Source organism: Fragaria vesca, linkage group LG5, assembly GCF_000184155.1.
Source record: "Fragaria vesca subsp. vesca linkage group LG5, FraVesHawaii_1.0, whole genome shotgun sequence".
Classification (NCBI taxonomy): domain Eukaryota; kingdom Viridiplantae; phylum Streptophyta; class Magnoliopsida; order Rosales; family Rosaceae; genus Fragaria; species Fragaria vesca.
Genome location: NC_020495.1, coordinates 10,625,081 through 10,643,856, shown reverse-complemented (window position 1 = coordinate 10,643,856; position 18,776 = coordinate 10,625,081). Strand labels below are relative to the sequence as shown.

Sequence of the window (18,776 nt, the reverse complement as noted above, 5' to 3'; positions counted from 1 at the left end):
AGCAACCCATGAAAAAATTCGGGAAAGTTTACCTTCTGACAATAGGGCTCCCCATAAAAAAACATAAGCGTAAATATGGTTAACCGCGTGGATCAAGATCCAAACATTACTGAAATTTTATGATTTTTCTACCCTAGCCATATTTCACTATATTGATTACATCCTACGACCAAGTTTTTAAAATTGTATTTGCTAGACATAGTTAGTTCATAATGATACACACTTACATATAACCCCCTAAATAAGTTATACCACATTAGTAGACATGTTGTGGTTTCAATGACTAAAGTTCACAAAACGAAAATTCGACCGTTTGATGTGATCAGTACACTTAAATATGTCAATGAAAAAAAATTCACCTATTTTCCTTAATGTTTGAGTCTCGATCGACGTTGTCAACTTAAATTAACGTCACTTATTACACGAAGACACTCTTACCTAAACCTTTGTGACTTATTTGGTTGATTCTCCCGCCCATACACTATCACATAGATTAGATGTAGCCGCCCATATAAAAAGTTAAGAAAGTTTATCTCCCAACGATAGGGCCCTTCATAGGGAAACATAAATATAAATACGGTTGACCGCTTCGATCAGGGTCTAAATATTATCAAAAATTTGTGACTTTTCAACCCTAGCCATATTACACTGTACCGATCATATCTTATTTCACAAGATTTTCGAAAATTTTGTTTCCTTGGTATGGTTGGTTCAAAGTTGTACTATTGCATATAACCTACTAAGCAAGTTTTATCATTTTAGTAGACATGTTGTAGTTCAAATGATTAAAATTTTAAAAAATTAAAATTTCGACTGTCTGATGTGATTAGTATACTTAAATATGTGTGATTATTTTTTTTTTTTTACATATTTCTGATAATGTTGGTGTCTTAATCGCACGGTCGACCTTAAATTAACGTCTCTATGTTATGCGGTACGCTAAACCCTATCGTACGCGGTATGTTAGGATATATTAATTCGAATTTAAATTATTAAAATTTAATGATATTTGATAATTGTGAAATGTAGATAGATGACCTTTATATAAAATCTCAACAAGAATTACAAAGAAAAATAATTTTCAATTACCTAAATACCCCTTATTAACATACAATGACAAGTTGACAACAACATTTTTCGAGGAGGATAAACATGTAAATTAACAAAGGATAAGCTTTTATGAAAACGGGGTCGTTTGGGTAAGTAAATTAAATAAAGAAGAAAACATCACATTATCTTCATCCTCCTCTTGTTCGAATTGCACAGAGACAATACCAGCGTTTCCAGTCTTCCTCTTCTACACCCAAATCAAAATCTTCTTCTTTGTCATCGTGCTTCTGGATATTTCCGCTTATGCTGCGGAGGGGCGGAGGCGGATGGTAGGAGCAGCTGACGTAATCCGAAATCCGGGCGATTTTGCAGCACCGAATCGTCGCTGTTGGATTTGGGGACGGCAGCTCCGCTGGTTTCGCTCGCATTAATAGACCTCTTTTGACGGTTCTGAGGCGACGTCGACACTGATATTGACCGGATTCTGCTTCTGCTTCTTCGGTTTCTTCCTCTTCTTCGGCGGCGGCAGTTCTTCTGGCTATGCTTCAATCTCCGGCACCGGAGGATAAGTCAGCCTCCGACTAGACGGAGAGGTTGACGCAGCTGACGCTGACCACGGCTTCTCCACGCAACTGACACCGGAGGAGGCGAAGGTGCTCACTTCCCGATTTAACCAAGCAAGGCAGAAGGATATTACCCCCTTGTTTTTACCTTCCACTCACCGATTCCTAAGTTTCAAAAAAAACGTTAACAGAAAATGCTGAAGTTAGTCAGATCTTAGTCCAAACTGAAATGAGTGATTGGGATTCTGCCACGTCATTTTGGTGAATTTTCACCCCGTGAATGGAAGAATTTTCGTGATGTTTAACCTTAACACAGTAATTCTAATAATATTTTGCGCCATAAAGCGGGTTCCCAAGATGACCCACGACTGGTCAAACAAACAGCTCACACAAAACCAAGATTACTCTCGTTAAACTCAAAAGACTAAAACGTACTCCACATGCTCAAAACCTCACAATAAGGCTTCCCAAAGTCCACTCACTCCAACCCTTTACCTTCTCTCTGATCCAAAACCCATGTCCCCCAGAAAACCCCAGTTCCTCAAAACCCACAGAAATTGAAATTGAAACACAGTTAGTTTCAGATGGGTGGTAATGGAAAGCACAGGTGGAGGATCTCCTTCCACCGCTCCAACTCCTCCGCAAAGCAGCCGCCCAAAGAGTTCATCTGCCCTATCTCCGGCTCCTTGATGTCCGACCCGGTCATCGTCGCCTCGGGCCAGACATTCGAGCGCCGCTCCGTGCAAGTCTGCCGCGAATTCGGCTACGCCCCCGAGCTCCCCGACGGGACCCGACCCGATTTCTCCAATTTAATCCCCAACATGGCCATCAAGACCACCATCCTCAATTGGTGCGACCACAACCACGCCGACCGCCCCCAGCCGCCCGATTTGGCCTCCGTCGAGAAGAACGTCCGATTGCTGATGGAGGAGAGCAAGGTCGACGAGGGAATTAGGGTTTCCGAGAGGGAATTGCTTAGAGGAGTCGCCGAGCGGCCGCCGGTTATGTTCTCCCACGCCAACACCGAGCTCGGCCGCGGCCGCGTCGACCATTTCTACTCCAGCTCGTCGGAAGAGTCCGTCGTTGTCGCCTCCGCGGCGGGAAGTCCGTACACTCCTTTACCCTTCGCGACAAGGCCGTCTTGTTACTCTTCCTCCCCTTCTTCTTCTGAAATAGAATTGGTGGGCGAGTTCGAATCACTGAGTACTAATTCCAATGCAACGATCATTTCGAGTCCGGAGGAGGAAGAATTGATGATGAAGCTGAGCAGCTCCGTGATAGTCGAGCAAGAAGAGGCGGTGATTTCGCTGCGGAAGCTGACGAGGACGAAAGAGGAGCTGAGGGTTTCGCTCTGCACGCCGCTGCTGCTCACAGCACTCCGATCTCTGATAGTCTCGCGCTACAGCACAGTCCAAGTCAACGCCATGGCCTCGCTGGTCAACCTCTCGCTGGAGAAGCCGAACAAGGTGAAGATCGTGCGGTCAGGATTCGTCCCGCCTCTCGTCGACGTTTTGAAGAACGGGTCCAGCGAGTCGCAGGAGCACGCCGCCGGCGCGCTGTTCAGCTTGGCATTGGAAGAAGACAACAAAATGGCTATTGGAGTCCTCGGCGCTTTGCCTCCGCTCATGTACGCGCTGATAAGGTCCGAGAGTGAGCGCACGCGCCACGACGCGGCGCTGGCGCTCTACCACCTGACGCTGGTGGAGAGCAACCGAGTGAAGCTGGTGAAGCTCAACTCGGTGCGGACGCTTCTGGCGCTGTCGAAGGCGCCAGGGTCGGCGGGGCGGGTGCTGTTGATACTGTGCAACCTGGCGATCTGCGGCGAGGGGAGGTCGGCGATGCTGGACGCGAACGCGGTGGAGTGCTTGGTGGGGATGCTGAGGCGGGACGAGTTGGACTCGGAGTCGACGCGCGAGAACTGCGTGGCGGCGCTGTACGCGCTGAGCCACGGGTCGATGAGGTTCCTGGGGCTGGCGAGGGAGGCGAAGGCGGTGGAGGTGTTGAGTGAGATTGAGAAGAGAGGGAGCGAGAGGGCGAGGGAGAAGGCCAAGAGGCTGTTGATGATCATGAGAGGCGGCGGCGGAGGGAGGCCGGAGGAGGGTGGGATGGACTGGGAGGGGGTTTTGGATTCGGGTACGGGTGGTGGCCTCGGCGGGTCCCGGTACCGAGTTGGGCCGGGTAGGAGCTTGCATGCTGCCAACTCAACGACCTTTTAGTATTTTTAATTTTTGGTTAGGTGTTAGGGTTGTAAATTATTGTTTCAGTGATGGAAATGGAAACTAATAAGAAATAGAAAATGTAATATTTGGTGCTGAGTCGTGACTCGGTACTGAGTTTGACCGAGTTGGTTTGGTGGTTGATATCATGAAAATGGGGGTTGTGAACATTACTGGGTGGGGAATGTTCTTTGCTTTTGTTCTTTATCTTTTTTGTGCTTTTTGGATTAGTGTTTGTAATTAGGGGTTTAAAGATTTTGGGATGCAAATTATGCATATAAATGGTTCCAAAATATTGATTGGATAAGGCCCTGATTAAGGGACAATTTGAGATTGTAGTGGTTTTTGGGATTTCTTTTGTTTATAGTTAGATTTGGAACCAACTAAAGAGGATTTGTATTTTGTAACGCAAAATCCTTAAACCCCTAGACACAAGGTTCTCAAATGTGACAAGACAATATATTATAAGATTATATAGTTTGGTGAGCTTGTGGCCTTGTGATTCGAAAGATAAAAAAAAGATAGCAGCCTTGGATTCCATGACTTCTTAATAGAATTATTTTGATTCTTGATTACTTGAGCCTCTTACACATTGTTCTTCTCAGAATTGAACACATAATTTATGTTGGTTTGGGATATGGGTGAGGATGTGAGATAAAACTATAAGTATTTTCTCATAATTACGAAATTATAATTTATTAGAGTAAGCGTATAACTATTTTACTGAAATGAACAATCTCATTAACTGACAATGAGACTGAGTTATGATAAATACTAGAGACGAGAGTAAATACTAGAGTCGGAAAGTCGTTTGTGTATGCATCTCCTCTTTTATATATTCTACTACCACCTTATTTCACTTTAAGCTTTATACAAGAACCTTTCGTACTTATCACCATGCAATGGGAAAAGAAGTGTAAGATTGAGTAAATGAAAGCACTTCTACAAAAGAGTGACACAAGTTGCAACTCAATTCAATTGAGAATTCGAGGGGATCATGTTGCTATCTATATTGGATTTGATTTGTTTACATCTATGGTTTTATAAGGCCCTCTTGTTTTGGGGTGTTGGTTGCTGCCCTAACTACTTTTATCAGTTCCTCCAAGCTTAGCCATTTTCTGAGTCTTATGCAGGTGCTTTTGAACTTGGAAAAATGCCTTAATGCCCAAATATTTAAAAACTAAAACCTATTCTAATGATTTTTTTTCCCTTAACCCATTCCAATGATTCCTATTAAAAAGACAAGTATACCCTTATTTCATATCAACCAATCATTTACTATCCAATCTCAAACCAACCATCTCTCTCTCTCTCTCTCTTGGACGACGCAATGACGCCGCCGATGCCGACGCAGCTTATGCTTCAACAACACCTGCGCCGATGCTGCGACGACGAGCAACGAGTATCAAATCTCTAATCCTACCTCTGCTCTCTCCTCTGCAACCTCCTTCACCGCTGCCGGAAATCAACGCCGCTCGTCAATGTCCTCCTTCTCCGAGCCCCCTCATCCGACCTCGGCAGCAGATCCAAAACGTTGTGCCGCTCGCCAAACTTCGTCGTCATCTCCGGTGTTGTCCTTCTCCGGTGACGATGTAGCGAAGCTCCCTCCTGCTACGTCGAGGACGTCCCGCCTGTACTCGTCCCGCCTGCTCGACTGGGCCAACGAGCAGGTTCATAGGCAGCCTCCGCCTCCGCCTCCATGGCCAGATCGAAGGCGTCAGGTGCATGGTGAGGGAGGTGAAGCAGTTTTGATGAGGGAGGTGTACGGTGAGGGAAGGTGCATGGTAAGGGAGTAGATCTGATGTGTGAGGGTGCGTGGCTCTGCGGTAGGTGTAGTTGTATTTTTGTAGCTGATAGGTAGTTTGATTATTTGTGTTATAGTTTTGATTGATTATTGGCGGTCAATAACTCGATTATGTTCTGGTATTTCTTCTTTTCTATTACAATTAGCTGAAATAAGTTGATTATTGGGGGTCAGTAATCAAGTTATTGGGGGTCAGTAACTGGTTATTGGGTGTCAGTAACCAAGATTATTAGGGGCCAGTAACCGATTATTAGGGGTCAGTAACCAAGATTATTAGGGGTCAGTAACTAAAAACTAAGTGATTACTGGGTGTCAGTAACTGAAAACTAAGTGATTACTGGGTGTCAGTAACTGAAAACTAAAGGTTATTGGGGTTAGTAACTGGTTACTGGGGGTCCAATAACTGGTTACTGGGTGTCAGTAATTAATCAATAACTGGTTACTGGGGGTTAGTAACTGGTTATTATGGGTCATTAACTGGTCAGTAACTGATTATTGAGGGTCAGTAACTGGTTACATGCGAAAATCCGGTGACCGGAATCCGGCGGTCGGGGAAAATCCGGTGACCGGAATCCGGCGGTCAGGGAAATTCCGGTGACCGGAATCCGGCGGTCGGTAACCGGAGTCCGGTGTCTGGCAGCCGGTGACCGGAGTCCGAGGTTCCGGCCAAGTCTTTTTATGTTGAAGAGATGGGGGCAAAATAGTCTTAAAATAATATGGTTTGTTAAGACTTTAGTAAAGATTTGTGCATTTAGGCATAAAAATGGTTACCTTATATTGGAATGGGCTAATGTAAAAGATTATCATTGAAATGAGAAATAAGAGATTTGAATTAGTACTAAATGGACATTTTCCCTTTGAACTTTGGCTTTTGGCCTTATCAGGCACCTATGCCCTGTACTGTCGTAGATTGCTTAACTATGAAACTAACAAAAGTAATTATAATCCAGAATCCAATAGGTTATTAAAGAAAAATTACGGGGAATATCTCTGTTAAAGAGTTGTTAAAACTACGATTAAGACTTTTCTTACCCCCATGCGTTTGTCAAAGAATCATACTTGTTACTTTTCTTTCATTCACTGTAAGCAAGACGAACACGTTGTCAAACTAGATTTTTTTTGGGAGCTTTGACCCTAAACAATTCAAAACAAAAGGAGGATTTGTCCCATTTTTTTCCAGTCAATATGATGAAATTTGATATCACTCTGGATTCTAGAAGGTTAAGTGAGATCTTTTTTTTGTTGAAAGTGTGTATACATGAAGGAGTCATAGAACAAAGACAATGTATTCAACCCATTTAACGGGTAATACTACCGTTGATTGGAAAGTAAAGCATCGGATGAGGCGATTTATGTCGTTGCATATAACACGTTTGTCGTACTCAATACTATTTGTTAACATCTATTTTCTATGTCATAAAAAGTATATCAACAAAATAACAATAGAATAAAAAATAAAAAAAAAATTTACTGTAACGACTAACCTAAATCGAATAATATCTCACCACGCATACTGGGTGGTTACTTACTGTAATTAGAGTCGATTCCTGGATGGAACTGTGGCGACGAAATTGGCGGGTACCTAAATGGGGTGGATTGTGAGATCTCACATCGTCTAGGTGGATGTGATATGTTTTCTATGCACAAACACACCTCCTTATAGTGATTTGCGTTTTTGGGTTTACATAAAACCTTGAAGACGAGGCCCAGCAAACTGGACAGTTACACACATTGATGATGTTGGAAGCTGTCGTCGATGAAAGAGCGTAGCAGGACAAGCAAAATGCGTATATGTTCCTATAACAATCTAGAGGAGATTTTTTTTATTTGATAGAGAATACCATATATAGTTAATCACTCTAACATTTACTCTGAATTGCAAGGAAAAAGTATTGGTCGGGACAATCATGCATATCTTATTTATAGTTTAGACTTTTTATTTAATGAAATACAGAAGAAAAAAATCGGTTACAAGCTCGTAAGGATTCTCTAACAAACAAATTGTGTTGGTAAACAAACATATTGTTGAAATTTATCATATGCTAGAGAATTATCTTACTAGGAATCTACGGCCACCCAAGAATTAAGGTACCGGTAGTGGCTCAAGCAACTATGACAAAAAGATCTATGGGTAATTGGTGGAGATTTTAAGGAAATTTTGAATTAAAATGGAGGCAATAAAGAATGCTTTGAAAGCATGTCATGATCCCTATTGCTTGATATTGTAAACTTTTTTAAAAACAAATCAATTTTTTCTAGCTTTTAGTTTCCTCTAATACCTCATAAATATGTATTTTATTACTCATTTTATACCATTGAGTTGTTTTTGACATCTATTTAATTACTCTAATTAATTGTGGGAACAAAAAGATACACTAGAGCGACCTAGAAAATGTCAAGCATAGAATATTTCATTTCATATCAAACTGTTTATCAAAGGTGTAATCACACTATAAAAGGGTGTACGTAAAAAGCACAAATTTTATATCTTCCAACGACACAAGAACCAAATGACAATTAGCACCACATGTAGAGAAATTCTTAGGTGCAACAGCCGCACCACCTGACACATGCGCACCCAATCATCTTTTGACACGTGTTTTTTTTTTTTCTACACACCAGCCTTCTTCTTCTTCTCCCTCCTTTCTCCGACGGATCTTCTTCATTCCTTTTTCCGGCGAAGCTTCTTCTTCCTTCCTCTCTCTTTTCCGGCGAAACCGATCCCCTCCGGCGAAGCTTTTTCACAACTCTTCTTCTTCTTCCTTCCTCTCTCTTGGTGGAGACGTGATTTGCACAGGTTGGTAGAGGCGAGCTCGACGACGGCAGGTTGTCAGCTTTATGGTGGAGGCAACGGGCTGGACAGAGGGACCTGCTATGTTTTGATCGGAGAGGATCGATTTCGGCGGAGAAGAGAGAGGAAGGAAGGAAGAAGAGCTGCGAAAAAAAAACACGTGGTGCGGTTGTCGCACGTAAGATTTTCTCTCACATGTATGATGTTGTTCGTGCTACACTCAAATCCACGCAACTATTCAGAGGTCGCCGACATCTGAAAATAGATATTCAGGCTGAGCTACCACCACAACCACAATGCTGAAAAGCCGTAAAAGAAATCAACAGGGGGAGGTTGACCTCCAATAGTCTAAATTTTCCAATATGTTTTTTCCATTTTCTCAAACTTCAGCTTTCCTTGCTTTTAGGGAAGTAAACCATTCATGATCAAAGTAGTGAAGAGTTTGTTTCAAGAAAGGAATTTTGCTGATGTTGTACGAGGAATTGCCACAACCCACAAGTATAGAGACTCGAGGCAACAAAGGCCGCCCAATAGCAACTTAGCGAGCAAGCCACGCAGCTAAAACCATGTCTGATTCTCGTGTTGAATCAAAGGACGAGGAAGTCGGGCAAGTTTCGTACAGTTGGAACTTGGAAGGTGATCTTCCTTCATTTCGTTGGGCACTTGGGTGACACGCTCAATCGAGATGTCATTACCCTAGTGCTTGCACGAAATATGAACTAGGATGGAGTAAAGCTTCATCGTGCATGTCATGTGTATACATTTTAAGAAGAATCTAACTCATATTGTCTTCTGAAGCTTATAGGAATTATCATAGTATTTTGGTTGGCATGTGAACTTGGGTAGCTTTTGCTAGTCCCACATAAGGAATGTGAGATGATTTGTGTGGTCTTTTACCAACCTGAGTTATGATTATGCGAGACGAGAGTAATACTAGAGCGGGAAAGTCGTCTGTGTATGCATCTCCTCCTTTATATATTCTACCACCGTGCCACCTTATTCCGCTTTAAGCTTTATGCAAGAACCTTTCCTACTTATCACCATGCAATAGGAAAAGTAGTGTAAGATTGAGTAAATGGAAGCACTTCTACAAAAGAGCGACACAAGTTGCAACTCAATTCAATTGAGAAATCGAGGGGATGATGTTGTTGCTATCTGTATTGGTTTTGATTTGTTTACATCTCTGGTTTTATATGGGCTTCGTGTTTTGGGTGTTGTTTGCTGCCCTAACTACATTTCTCAGTTCCTGCAAGCTTAGCCATTTTCTGAGTTTTATACAGGATGCTTTTGAACTTTGGCTTTCGGCCTTATCGGGCACCCATGCCCTGTACTGCCGTAGTCTAACCATGAAACTAACAAAAGTATTATAATCCAGAATCCAAGAGAGCCTATTCCGCACACCCGTCATCTCCACCGTCAATTTTTTTTTTTTTTTTTCGCGGGTCAAAATCAACGGTGGATACACCCGGGTGCGCTGTATAATTTTCAAGAATCCAATATGCTATTGAATAAAAATTATAGGGAACATCTCTGTTAGAGAGTTGTTAAACTATGATTAAGACCTTTAACTTTTCTTACCCAATGCGTTTGTCAAAGAATCATACTTGTTACTTTTCTTTGATTCACTCATTCACTGGGCAAGACTAACACATAGTCAAACTAGGTTTGTTTTGGAGTTTTGACCCTAAACAATTCAAAACAAAAACTGGATTTCATAGAAGGTTAAGTGAGATCTTTTTGGGCAAAAAGTGTGTGTACATGATAGTTTACTTCAATGGTAGATAATATTGTTCAAAAGGAATCACACAACTAATATAAAGAACAAGTGAAAGACTGTTCAACCCTTTTAACCGGTAATACTACCTTTGATTGAAAGTAAATTATTAGATGAGGCGATTTATGTTGCATAGAACATGTTTGTCTTACTTAGTAGCCAATACGATTTGTCATACACAATACATACAATTAATATCTATTTTATATGTTACGTGACACTTCTACGTTATAGTCTCATAAAGTTTATGTGATAACAAAATATATTTATAAAATCACAATATATTCATAAAATAAATTACTGTAAGGACATGGCCAAACGGACAATATATCTCCACACGAATTGGACCGTTATTAGAGAAACCAATATTTATGTATTCTTTACAATTCACAACTATGTTGTACTTAGTGAACACACGCGTATAAGTTATTTCTCAATCTCATATTTACAAATGTATGTGTATAAGCATTTTAAGTGTCGATGCTTAAAGCTAATTAAGCAATGATAGTCAGAGTATATAGTTGCCAAACTTAGAGATTTTTCTCTCTCCAATGAATCTAATACTAAATAGATTAGAAGGTGTGATGTATATGTATGATTCACATCCTAGTTTTCAAATACCATTACATAATAACAAGCTACAAAGCCACTTGTACGCACATTGAAACCCTTGAAACCCTTGAGTTAGTCGACGTTTTCATATACAAGGATTAAATGAGCAATTAAACGCGAGTGCTTATATGATGCAGTGGTGTGGGTTGAATTGAAGCTTTGATAGTTTGATTAACCACGTGATTGTTCACTCTCTCCCACACTTTCGTTTCCTCTAATACCTTACTCATCACTTTCTCCCACACTTTAGTTTCCTCTAATACCTTGCAAGGGGTTGCACTTTTGACATCTCTTTACTCTGTTGCTATGGCATGGGATGTTTCTTTTCATATCAACAACTATATATGAAATGTAAAATCACACTGTATATGGGTGCACGAGAAAATACAACACAGCACACAAGGACTAAATGACAATTACCACTAGTAGTATATGAAACTCAAATGGGTGTTACCAGCAAATTTCTATGTAGACCCAATATTTATAAAATTATCCTCTATTTTCCGAAAATACCCCTAATATAAACACACCCAGCAACTTCGTACTTCCGCTCAAACTCTGTACCTCTTAGATTTGGTAAAAAATGCCGTTTAGATTTAGAGAAAGAGAGACTTGGATTGATATTGGCCGGAGAGGGACCAAGCAATGAAGTGGGAGAAGGATTCGGGAATGATATATATAGGAGACGGACTTGCAAATGAGGTTAAGGAGGTTTCTGCAAATGACGTTGAAGAGGGAATAGCAAATCGGATCCTAGAAAATCATGTTGAAGCAAAATTGGAGAAGCAATTCGAGAAGCAAAATTGGCTTGGGCATATGATGATGAAGGCACTTGGCAGAATTGTGAAATGATGATGAAGGCACTGGGCATATGGCTTGGGACCTTTTGATTACCTTTGCAAATGAGAAGCAAATGAGTTGTGAACTGGGTTTGACGTTTAAGCTTGTGTTCTATCACTTGAGATGATTTCTTGATTTTGATTCAGGAAGTCTGATGCGTAGTTTGAGTGCTGGGTATAAAAGGGTAATCTTGGAAAGTTATTAATAAAAACTGAATGTTGGGTCTGCTTAGAAATTTGCTTGGTACATTATTTAGCAGCACCCAACTTAAATTCACAATTCACATAAGATGAGTGAGTGATAATCATTACGTATTGGGCCAGCCCAATGACATGAGTCCCCGGTTCGACCAAACTCATTTACAGCAGGCGGACGCCTGAAAAAGGATTCCCAAGGCGGAGCTACCACAACAACAATGCCGAAAAACCGCAAAAGAAAGGAGCAGGCGGAGGCTGACCACAACCCAAAACTTCCAACCAAAACCACCCCAAAAGACCCGTATCCGAATCACGCCCGACCCACCAGAGAAGAATGCGTGTCCGTCCGAGACGACCTGTTGGCCCTCCACGGCTTCCCCAAAGAGTTCGCAAAGTACCGAGAACAGCGACTGAGTTCTCAAGCATCCAATGGCCACGACAATGATGTCAGCTCAGAACCGTTGGATGAAAAAGAGAGTGTCTTGGATGGTTTGGTAAGAACTCTGCTGTCCCAGAATACCACGGAATCCAATTCACTAAAGGCGTTTGCTTCTCTCAAGTCAGCTTTCCCAACATGGGAAGAGGTAAAGTTTTGAGCTTTATTGGTTTTGGTTTGGTGGCTTTTGAAGTTTTGATGCATTTGGAATATTAACGTATTTGGGTGTCAATGATGAATGAGTAAGGTAGGAACTTTGAAGTATAAAGGACCTATTCATGTTCGTTTGGTTTTTAAGTTTTGTGATACATGTAGAGATTTTGGGTGTGTGAGAATATTGTTTGGACTTGCATTTACTTTGGTTTTGAATTGCATGGTTGTGTTTTGCGATCAAGGTTTTGGCTGCTGATTCACAAAGCTTAGAGAGTGCCATAAGATGTGGTGGTTTAGCCAAGACAAAAGCTTCTTGTATTAAGAACATGCTGAGTTGTTTACTGGAGAAGAAGGAAAAGCTTTGCTTGGAGTACTTGCGAGATTTGTCAGTAGATGAAATAAAGGCTGAGCTCTCTCATTTCAAAGGAATAGGTCCAAAAACGGTAAATCTTTATTAGTAATGTTGAGCTGCTTTGTTTGAGACGTTATATAATGGTACTCTGCCTTATATATTTTGCTGTGTGTGTTCTTTGAGATGATAACATTTGAGAATTGGATGATAGGTGGCTTGTGTTCTAATGTTCCAACTACAGCAAGATGATTTTCCTGTGGACACCCATGTGAGTTATTATAGTCTGATGGTTCAAGTGGTTATGAGTCGTTGTGCACTTATTTTGATTCAATGGTTATGCAGGTGTATGAGATTGCAAAGGCTATGGCCTGGGTTCCAGTTGGAGCAGATAGGAATAAGACATATCTTCATCTTAACCAATGGATACCGGACGAACTTAAATTTGATCTAAACTGCCTTCTGTATACACATGGTAAGCTCTGCCGCAAATGCATCAAGAAAGGAGGTAGCACCGGTAAGCAACAAGAAAAGGAATCTGAGGATAGTAATTCCTGTCCTTTGTTGCGTTACTGCAAGTAAATTGTAAGTTGTCTCCCTTAAGGTTGAAAGATAAGATCATGTTCGTTTTAAGCAAGTCAAGATTATGGTTAATCTGTAAAAGATCAACTTCATGTATCCAATCTGCAATGAAGTCGTGTAATCAACAGAGGCACATATTAGACTAGTCATTAGCCATGATGCAGTTTTCTCTGCGTCTACGAGTGAATGGGTAGAAACAGTTTTGTTATCTCAGTGAATTATGGGGGCTAATCAACTTTTACATATGTCAGTATTTGCTTACAGCATAAAGTATTGAATTGTATTTGCATTATGTCAAAGTAATGCTGACATACATCTGAACATTTACAATCATGAATACATCATCGTCATCTTCAAGAATGTAAAACCATGAAAAGCCTTTTTTTTTTTTTCTTCTTCTTTCTTCTGCTGCCTTTTCTAAGCGCTTAGTGAGTTAAACGCATCACACCTGCGCCTCACCTCTCCCTTATGGCCGGTCTTGATTTCATGAATACTAACCTTCTCCATGGCATGAGCAAAAGCTTTGAAGAATGCTGCCTGGTTTGTAGAGTAGAGCTCAACCAAAGGCCTTGTTCTCGGGTCCTTAACCAGAGCGTTGTCTGAAGACAAGAGCCCCAGCCCCCTCTTAAGATTCTGATAGTAGACGTTATCAAACTTGCCTGGCGTGATCACATCATTGAACGCAGACATGGTAGTGTCCGTTGTGAAATTGGCACAAGTCCTCTTCAATCCTTCGGCCAACTTTGGGTGGAGCTCTGGGTCTGTTGGTGTGGTTTTGCTGTAATGGAAGAGCCTGTCTGTGAATTCCTTGCAGTGAGAGAACCCGATTGTGTGTGCACCGGTTAAAGCAACCATTTCTCGCACTGTAAACCCTTTAGCAGCAAAGAGGTTGATGATGGAATCCATAGTCTGGTTGGCTCTGGCTAGATTCCCCTCCACCCTTGAAGCTTTGGAAACAAGCCCATCTTTGCGTCCCAAGCGCACCTTGTAGTACGGACCACCCGACATTGTCACTAGGTCTCGTGCTGCTTCTGCGAGAATGTCAGCACATGACACAATGCCGGGGCAGGTGAGCTCAAGAGCTGTCTTGGCGCGGGTAACCAGGTCAAAGGCATCTCCGGAGAGGGAGTGGTTTATCTCAGCGTCGCGCTCTGCCACATTGAAATTGTTTGAGGCTATGAGGATCGATGCATCACAGCCTTCCACCATGCAGTCATGGAAGAAGACCCGGAGAGTGCCTGCTGCTGTGGCTGGTTGTGCAGATTGCTTCAGGGTTACTGTCTCCCGGACGATTCTCTGAAAGTCGGGGCATGTATTCTTGTAGTAGTCCACGGTGAGGTTTGATTCAGTGAAGGAAATGGAGAGCAAAAGAAGGAAAAGTATAGGAAGAGCCATTGTGTATAACGAGTAAAAGAGCTTAAGAGCAGAGCAGGCTTGATGAGCTAAGACCTTCTTTGCATTTCCTCTTTGAGTATGAGATGTGCTGCTTGAAGGGAACAGATCTAGCTAGAGTTCCTCCTTAAGTATATGGATCTAACAAATTGGAAGGTGCTAATGTTTTGGATGGAAGATTGAGAGAGGTTTTAGGGGAAGTTCTGCGTTTGTTAGTAACAGCTGCAATATATATATATAGTGAGAATAAGGTTGAGAGAAACAGAGTTGGGTAATGGCGTATTGGCGTTGGCTACGCTTTCAACTCTTCATTCTCAACAGATATGGTGTTTTCCTTGAACAAAAGAATATATTCCAGTATTGGAAAAACACCACCTGTTAGCCATATGGTTCCTTCTTGCCTTGGCTCTATAATTTTCATCAATTTGAGATATATATTTTTCACTTTGTAACAGCCATCTGCAATGGTTTATAACTTGTGTGTCTGAGGTCTAGAAGGAAATTAAAAGCAGATCACATCAATACTTTTGACTTCAATATTCAAAGATATGAACTTTGCTGTTAGATACTGTGATTAATTGTCAACGCTAATCCATCCCATCATTGATCAAATGCTTCGTGAATCACAGACAATGATTTGTTTTCCTTTTGTTTTTCAAAATGCATGATGCATTTGTAGAAGCTCCAACATGAAAAGGTAAAATCCTTGTTTAAAAGTAGTACATCGATACATGAGAGAAGTTCATGAACACATATTCATAGGGGAACAAGAATAAGAAGACGGATCTTTCTCCAAACATATCTTTTAACGAGTCTATATAACATAATTAAGAAATGAACTAACAATGTTTATCAAACTAACATTAACATATCTTCTTTTTTACATAAAAGATATAACATAATACCCATGTCATGACATTAATCTATATCAAACCCTAATAAGCAAATATTTTAACAGAAATGTGGATTTGTGAATCCGATTATTCTCATCGATCTCGCATCGTTAACAAACTTAAACCAATAGATTTATACCCATATATCTCATTCATAATCATGATCAATCTCATCATGCACATCCCACTACCTCATAAATTTTCGTTCTCATGGATTATGAACACCAATAAAATTGAAAAGAATAAAAAAAAAATGTTTCTTTCTTCAAGTCCCCGATCTGTCAATTCGTCTAAGATGTAATGACATCGTTAAACGTATCGCACCGGCGTCTCACCTCTCCGTCCTTCCCTGTCTTGACTCCATAGAAGCTGAGCTTCTCCATGACCTTGCTGAAGGCATCGAAGAAAGCTTGCTGGTTGGTAGCGTACAACTCTACCAAGGGCTTGGTCCTCGGGTCCTTAAGCAAAGCGTTGTCGGAGGTCAATAGCCCTAGTCTTCTCTTCAGGTTCTGGTAGTACATATTGTCGAACTTGCCAGGTGTAATCGGGTCGTTGAATGCTGACATGGATGGGTCCTGAATGAAGTTGGCGCAAGTTCTCTTCAAACCCTCGGCCAACTTTGGGTGCATATCAGGATCGGTAGGGGTGGTTTTGTTGTAGTTGAATAATCTGCCGGTGAATTCCTTGCAGTGGGAGAATCCGATGGTGTGTGCGCCGCTCAACGCCACCATCTCCTGGACGGTGAAGCCTTTGGATTCAAAGAACTTGATCATTTCGTCCATGGTTTGGTTAGTCCTTGGGAGGTTGGCGTCCGCGAGCTCGGCTTTGGAGACGCGTCCATCTAAGCGTCCCAGCTTGACCTTGTAGAAAGGCCCTCCGACCATGGTCACGAGGTCACGTGTGGCCTCAGCCAAGATGTCGGAGCATGAGACCACGCCCGGGCATGTGAGCTCGAGCGTCGTCTTTGCCTTTCGGACCACGTCAAATGCATCACCCGAGAGGGAGAGGTTGGGGTCGGCGTCCCTCTCGGCTTTATTGACGTGGTTAGAGCTGATCAAGAGGGAGGCGTCGCAGCCCGTGACCATGCAGTCATGGAAGAAGAGGCGGAGGGTGCCAGCGGCGGTGACGGGCTTCTCCGACTGCTTATCGGTGACGGTTTCCCGGACTATTTTTTGGAAGTCCGGGCATGTTTTCGCGTAGTAATCTTCGGTGAGCACCGGTAGCGGTGGCTGTGCGGGGCCAGCTGCGGAGGTTAGAGTCAAGGGAAAGGCAATGCAGAGGACGAGGAGCGCAGGGAGAGTTGCCGCCATTGCCATGACAATAATGCGAGGAAGATCAGGGCTTGATTAGACCTGGTTCTTCCTCGGGTTCGATTGTTGCTCTTTTTATTTTACTCAAAAGTGGAGCTAGATTGTAGCTCCTGAGGCAATGGACAGGAAAAACATGTCTCAAAGTATGTATATGGATCATGAAGGTGAGCATGGGGTTGTTTAGGGTTGTGGATGGGAGGGTTTGTAGGGGGAATTTGATGTGTTGTTGATAGAACCAACCGTACACGAAGTGTTGTCCTTTTTAGAGTGATGGCTATTTTCTGCATGGGGTTTTATTTTTGGTGTGCTATTTTTTGCTTGAATGCATATGGCTTTGGCTATTTTTAGCGACAACTGCGTTGGACCAGAGAGGAGGAGATGGAGCCACTGATTTATAATCCTCATATGCCTCGTTGATGACATCTATTTGATCGATGAATGTTGTTCATAACATCTACATATACCTATACCTTCCATGAAATAAAAGGGAAGGGACTTGGGGTAAAAGCAGGGATCAATATTGCACTTTAGAGACTTGGATATGAAGTGATGCGTTTTTCTTTATTTAAATCTCTGATTTCATTAATTAACATTTTTTTTAAAGAAAAAAATGTTTTTTTTAATTTTTAATTTTTATTTTTATCAACGACGGTATCCTTAAATATTTTCCAGACCCAGAGACTAATCTGCCCTGAGGGATCTTGTCAGAACGCTTCCTCCTCTTTAGTCACCAAAAATAAATTGAGATTTAACTCCAATTAACGTCGGTTAGGATTCGAATATGGGTATGGGGTTCCACACCTAGACTCTTATCAACTCGACTACCTTGTAGTGGTTAGAAAAAAATGCTTCTTAAACAACTATAAGACTGTGCGAATGTACGATTCGATGTTCGCGTTTACATTAATACTTTTTTAGCAAATTTATGATCTAATGTTTTCAAAAATCAAAACAACCATAAGATCGTGTGATTCATCATTCGCGTCTATGTTAATATTTTTTCAGAAGACTTTATGATTTAACTTGGGTGCGTCTATTGTCACCCCACAAATCACTTTACTCACCCCACATTCTCTTTACACCCCACTTATATAATTTTAATTGTAAGTCTACTTTGTTCACCCATTAAAAATACCTAGAAAATCTTTTTCTCAATTCTACTTTGTTCACCATATATTCTCTTCATATATTTTGTCAAATTCAGATTTGCTCAAGGTAAGTAAAATAAGCAAGTGAACAAAAATTTACATGAAAATATAAATTCAAGTTAAAGAATAAGAAAAAACTCTCAAATTTAACAACTCAATGGTATCAGTTGAATATGAAAGTCTGGGTTAGAGTTATGAAATTTGTGTTTATCCAAAACAAAATATTAAAAAGAAACAAAATTTTTTTTTGTAATTTGTAACAACTTATTGTCTCTTGCTGTAATTTTATATTAGAGTATTTTAGTATTTTAATAAATCAACAACGTATAGGATAAGCAAAATAGTTTATAGGGTGACAATAAACGCACCCTTTAACTTACCCTTGCTTACTTAGCCGACCATAATACTTGGACATTTTCCCTTTACTTTTCTTGGATCATTAACCCTAGTTTGAGTTAGTAACGAGAGTAAGATACAAAAAGTAAAAACGAGTTCTCTCCTCTCCATTTTTATAGAAACTTTCTCCAGGTTTGTATTAGGGAGGCTCTCATTGGTCAGGACTCAGGACAACACTTTTGCTTATGTGTAAATCATTGACTGGTTTGCAGTTTTGCACTACACTTTGTACTCACCAATCCACCTGAGGCCAATGGCAGCAAAACCCGC

The 18,776-nt window shown here is 41.3% G+C and overlaps 4 protein-coding genes across 4 annotated transcripts; 2 read left to right on the top strand and 2 right to left on the bottom strand.

Annotated features, from left to right (window-relative positions):
• The first annotated feature begins 2,197 nt into the window (after positions 1–2,197).
• On the top strand, positions 2,198–4,167 carry LOC101302843 (U-box domain-containing protein 38-like). The gene has a single exon (XM_004301232.1). The coding sequence runs from the start codon at positions 2,198–2,200 to the stop codon at positions 3,827–3,829; it is 1,632 nt and encodes a 543-aa protein (XP_004301280.1). The 3' UTR covers positions 3,830–4,167.
• Positions 4,168–12,055: 7,888 nt separating this feature from the next.
• LOC101300346 (DEMETER-like protein 3-like) lies at positions 12,056–13,712 on the top strand. The gene is made up of 4 exons (XM_004299540.1): positions 12,056–12,431; positions 12,679–12,879; positions 13,000–13,056; positions 13,131–13,712. Exons 1-4 carry the CDS (start codon positions 12,066–12,068, stop codon positions 13,365–13,367), a joined length of 861 nt encoding a protein of 286 aa, XP_004299588.1. The 5' UTR covers positions 12,056–12,065; the 3' UTR covers positions 13,368–13,712.
• A 72-nt stretch (positions 13,713–13,784) lies between these two features.
• LOC101302562 (peroxidase 41-like) lies at positions 13,785–14,762 on the bottom strand. Its single transcript, XM_004301231.1, has one exon. It carries the CDS (start codon positions 14,760–14,762, stop codon positions 13,785–13,787), a length of 978 nt encoding a protein of 325 aa, XP_004301279.1.
• A 1,055-nt stretch (positions 14,763–15,817) lies between these two features.
• LOC101300056 (peroxidase 41-like) lies at positions 15,818–17,008 on the bottom strand. Its single transcript, XM_004299539.1, has one exon. The coding sequence runs from the start codon at positions 16,966–16,968 to the stop codon at positions 15,943–15,945; it is 1,026 nt and encodes a 341-aa protein (XP_004299587.1). The 5' UTR covers positions 16,969–17,008; the 3' UTR covers positions 15,818–15,942.
• Between the last annotated feature and the right edge of the window lie 1,768 nt (positions 17,009–18,776).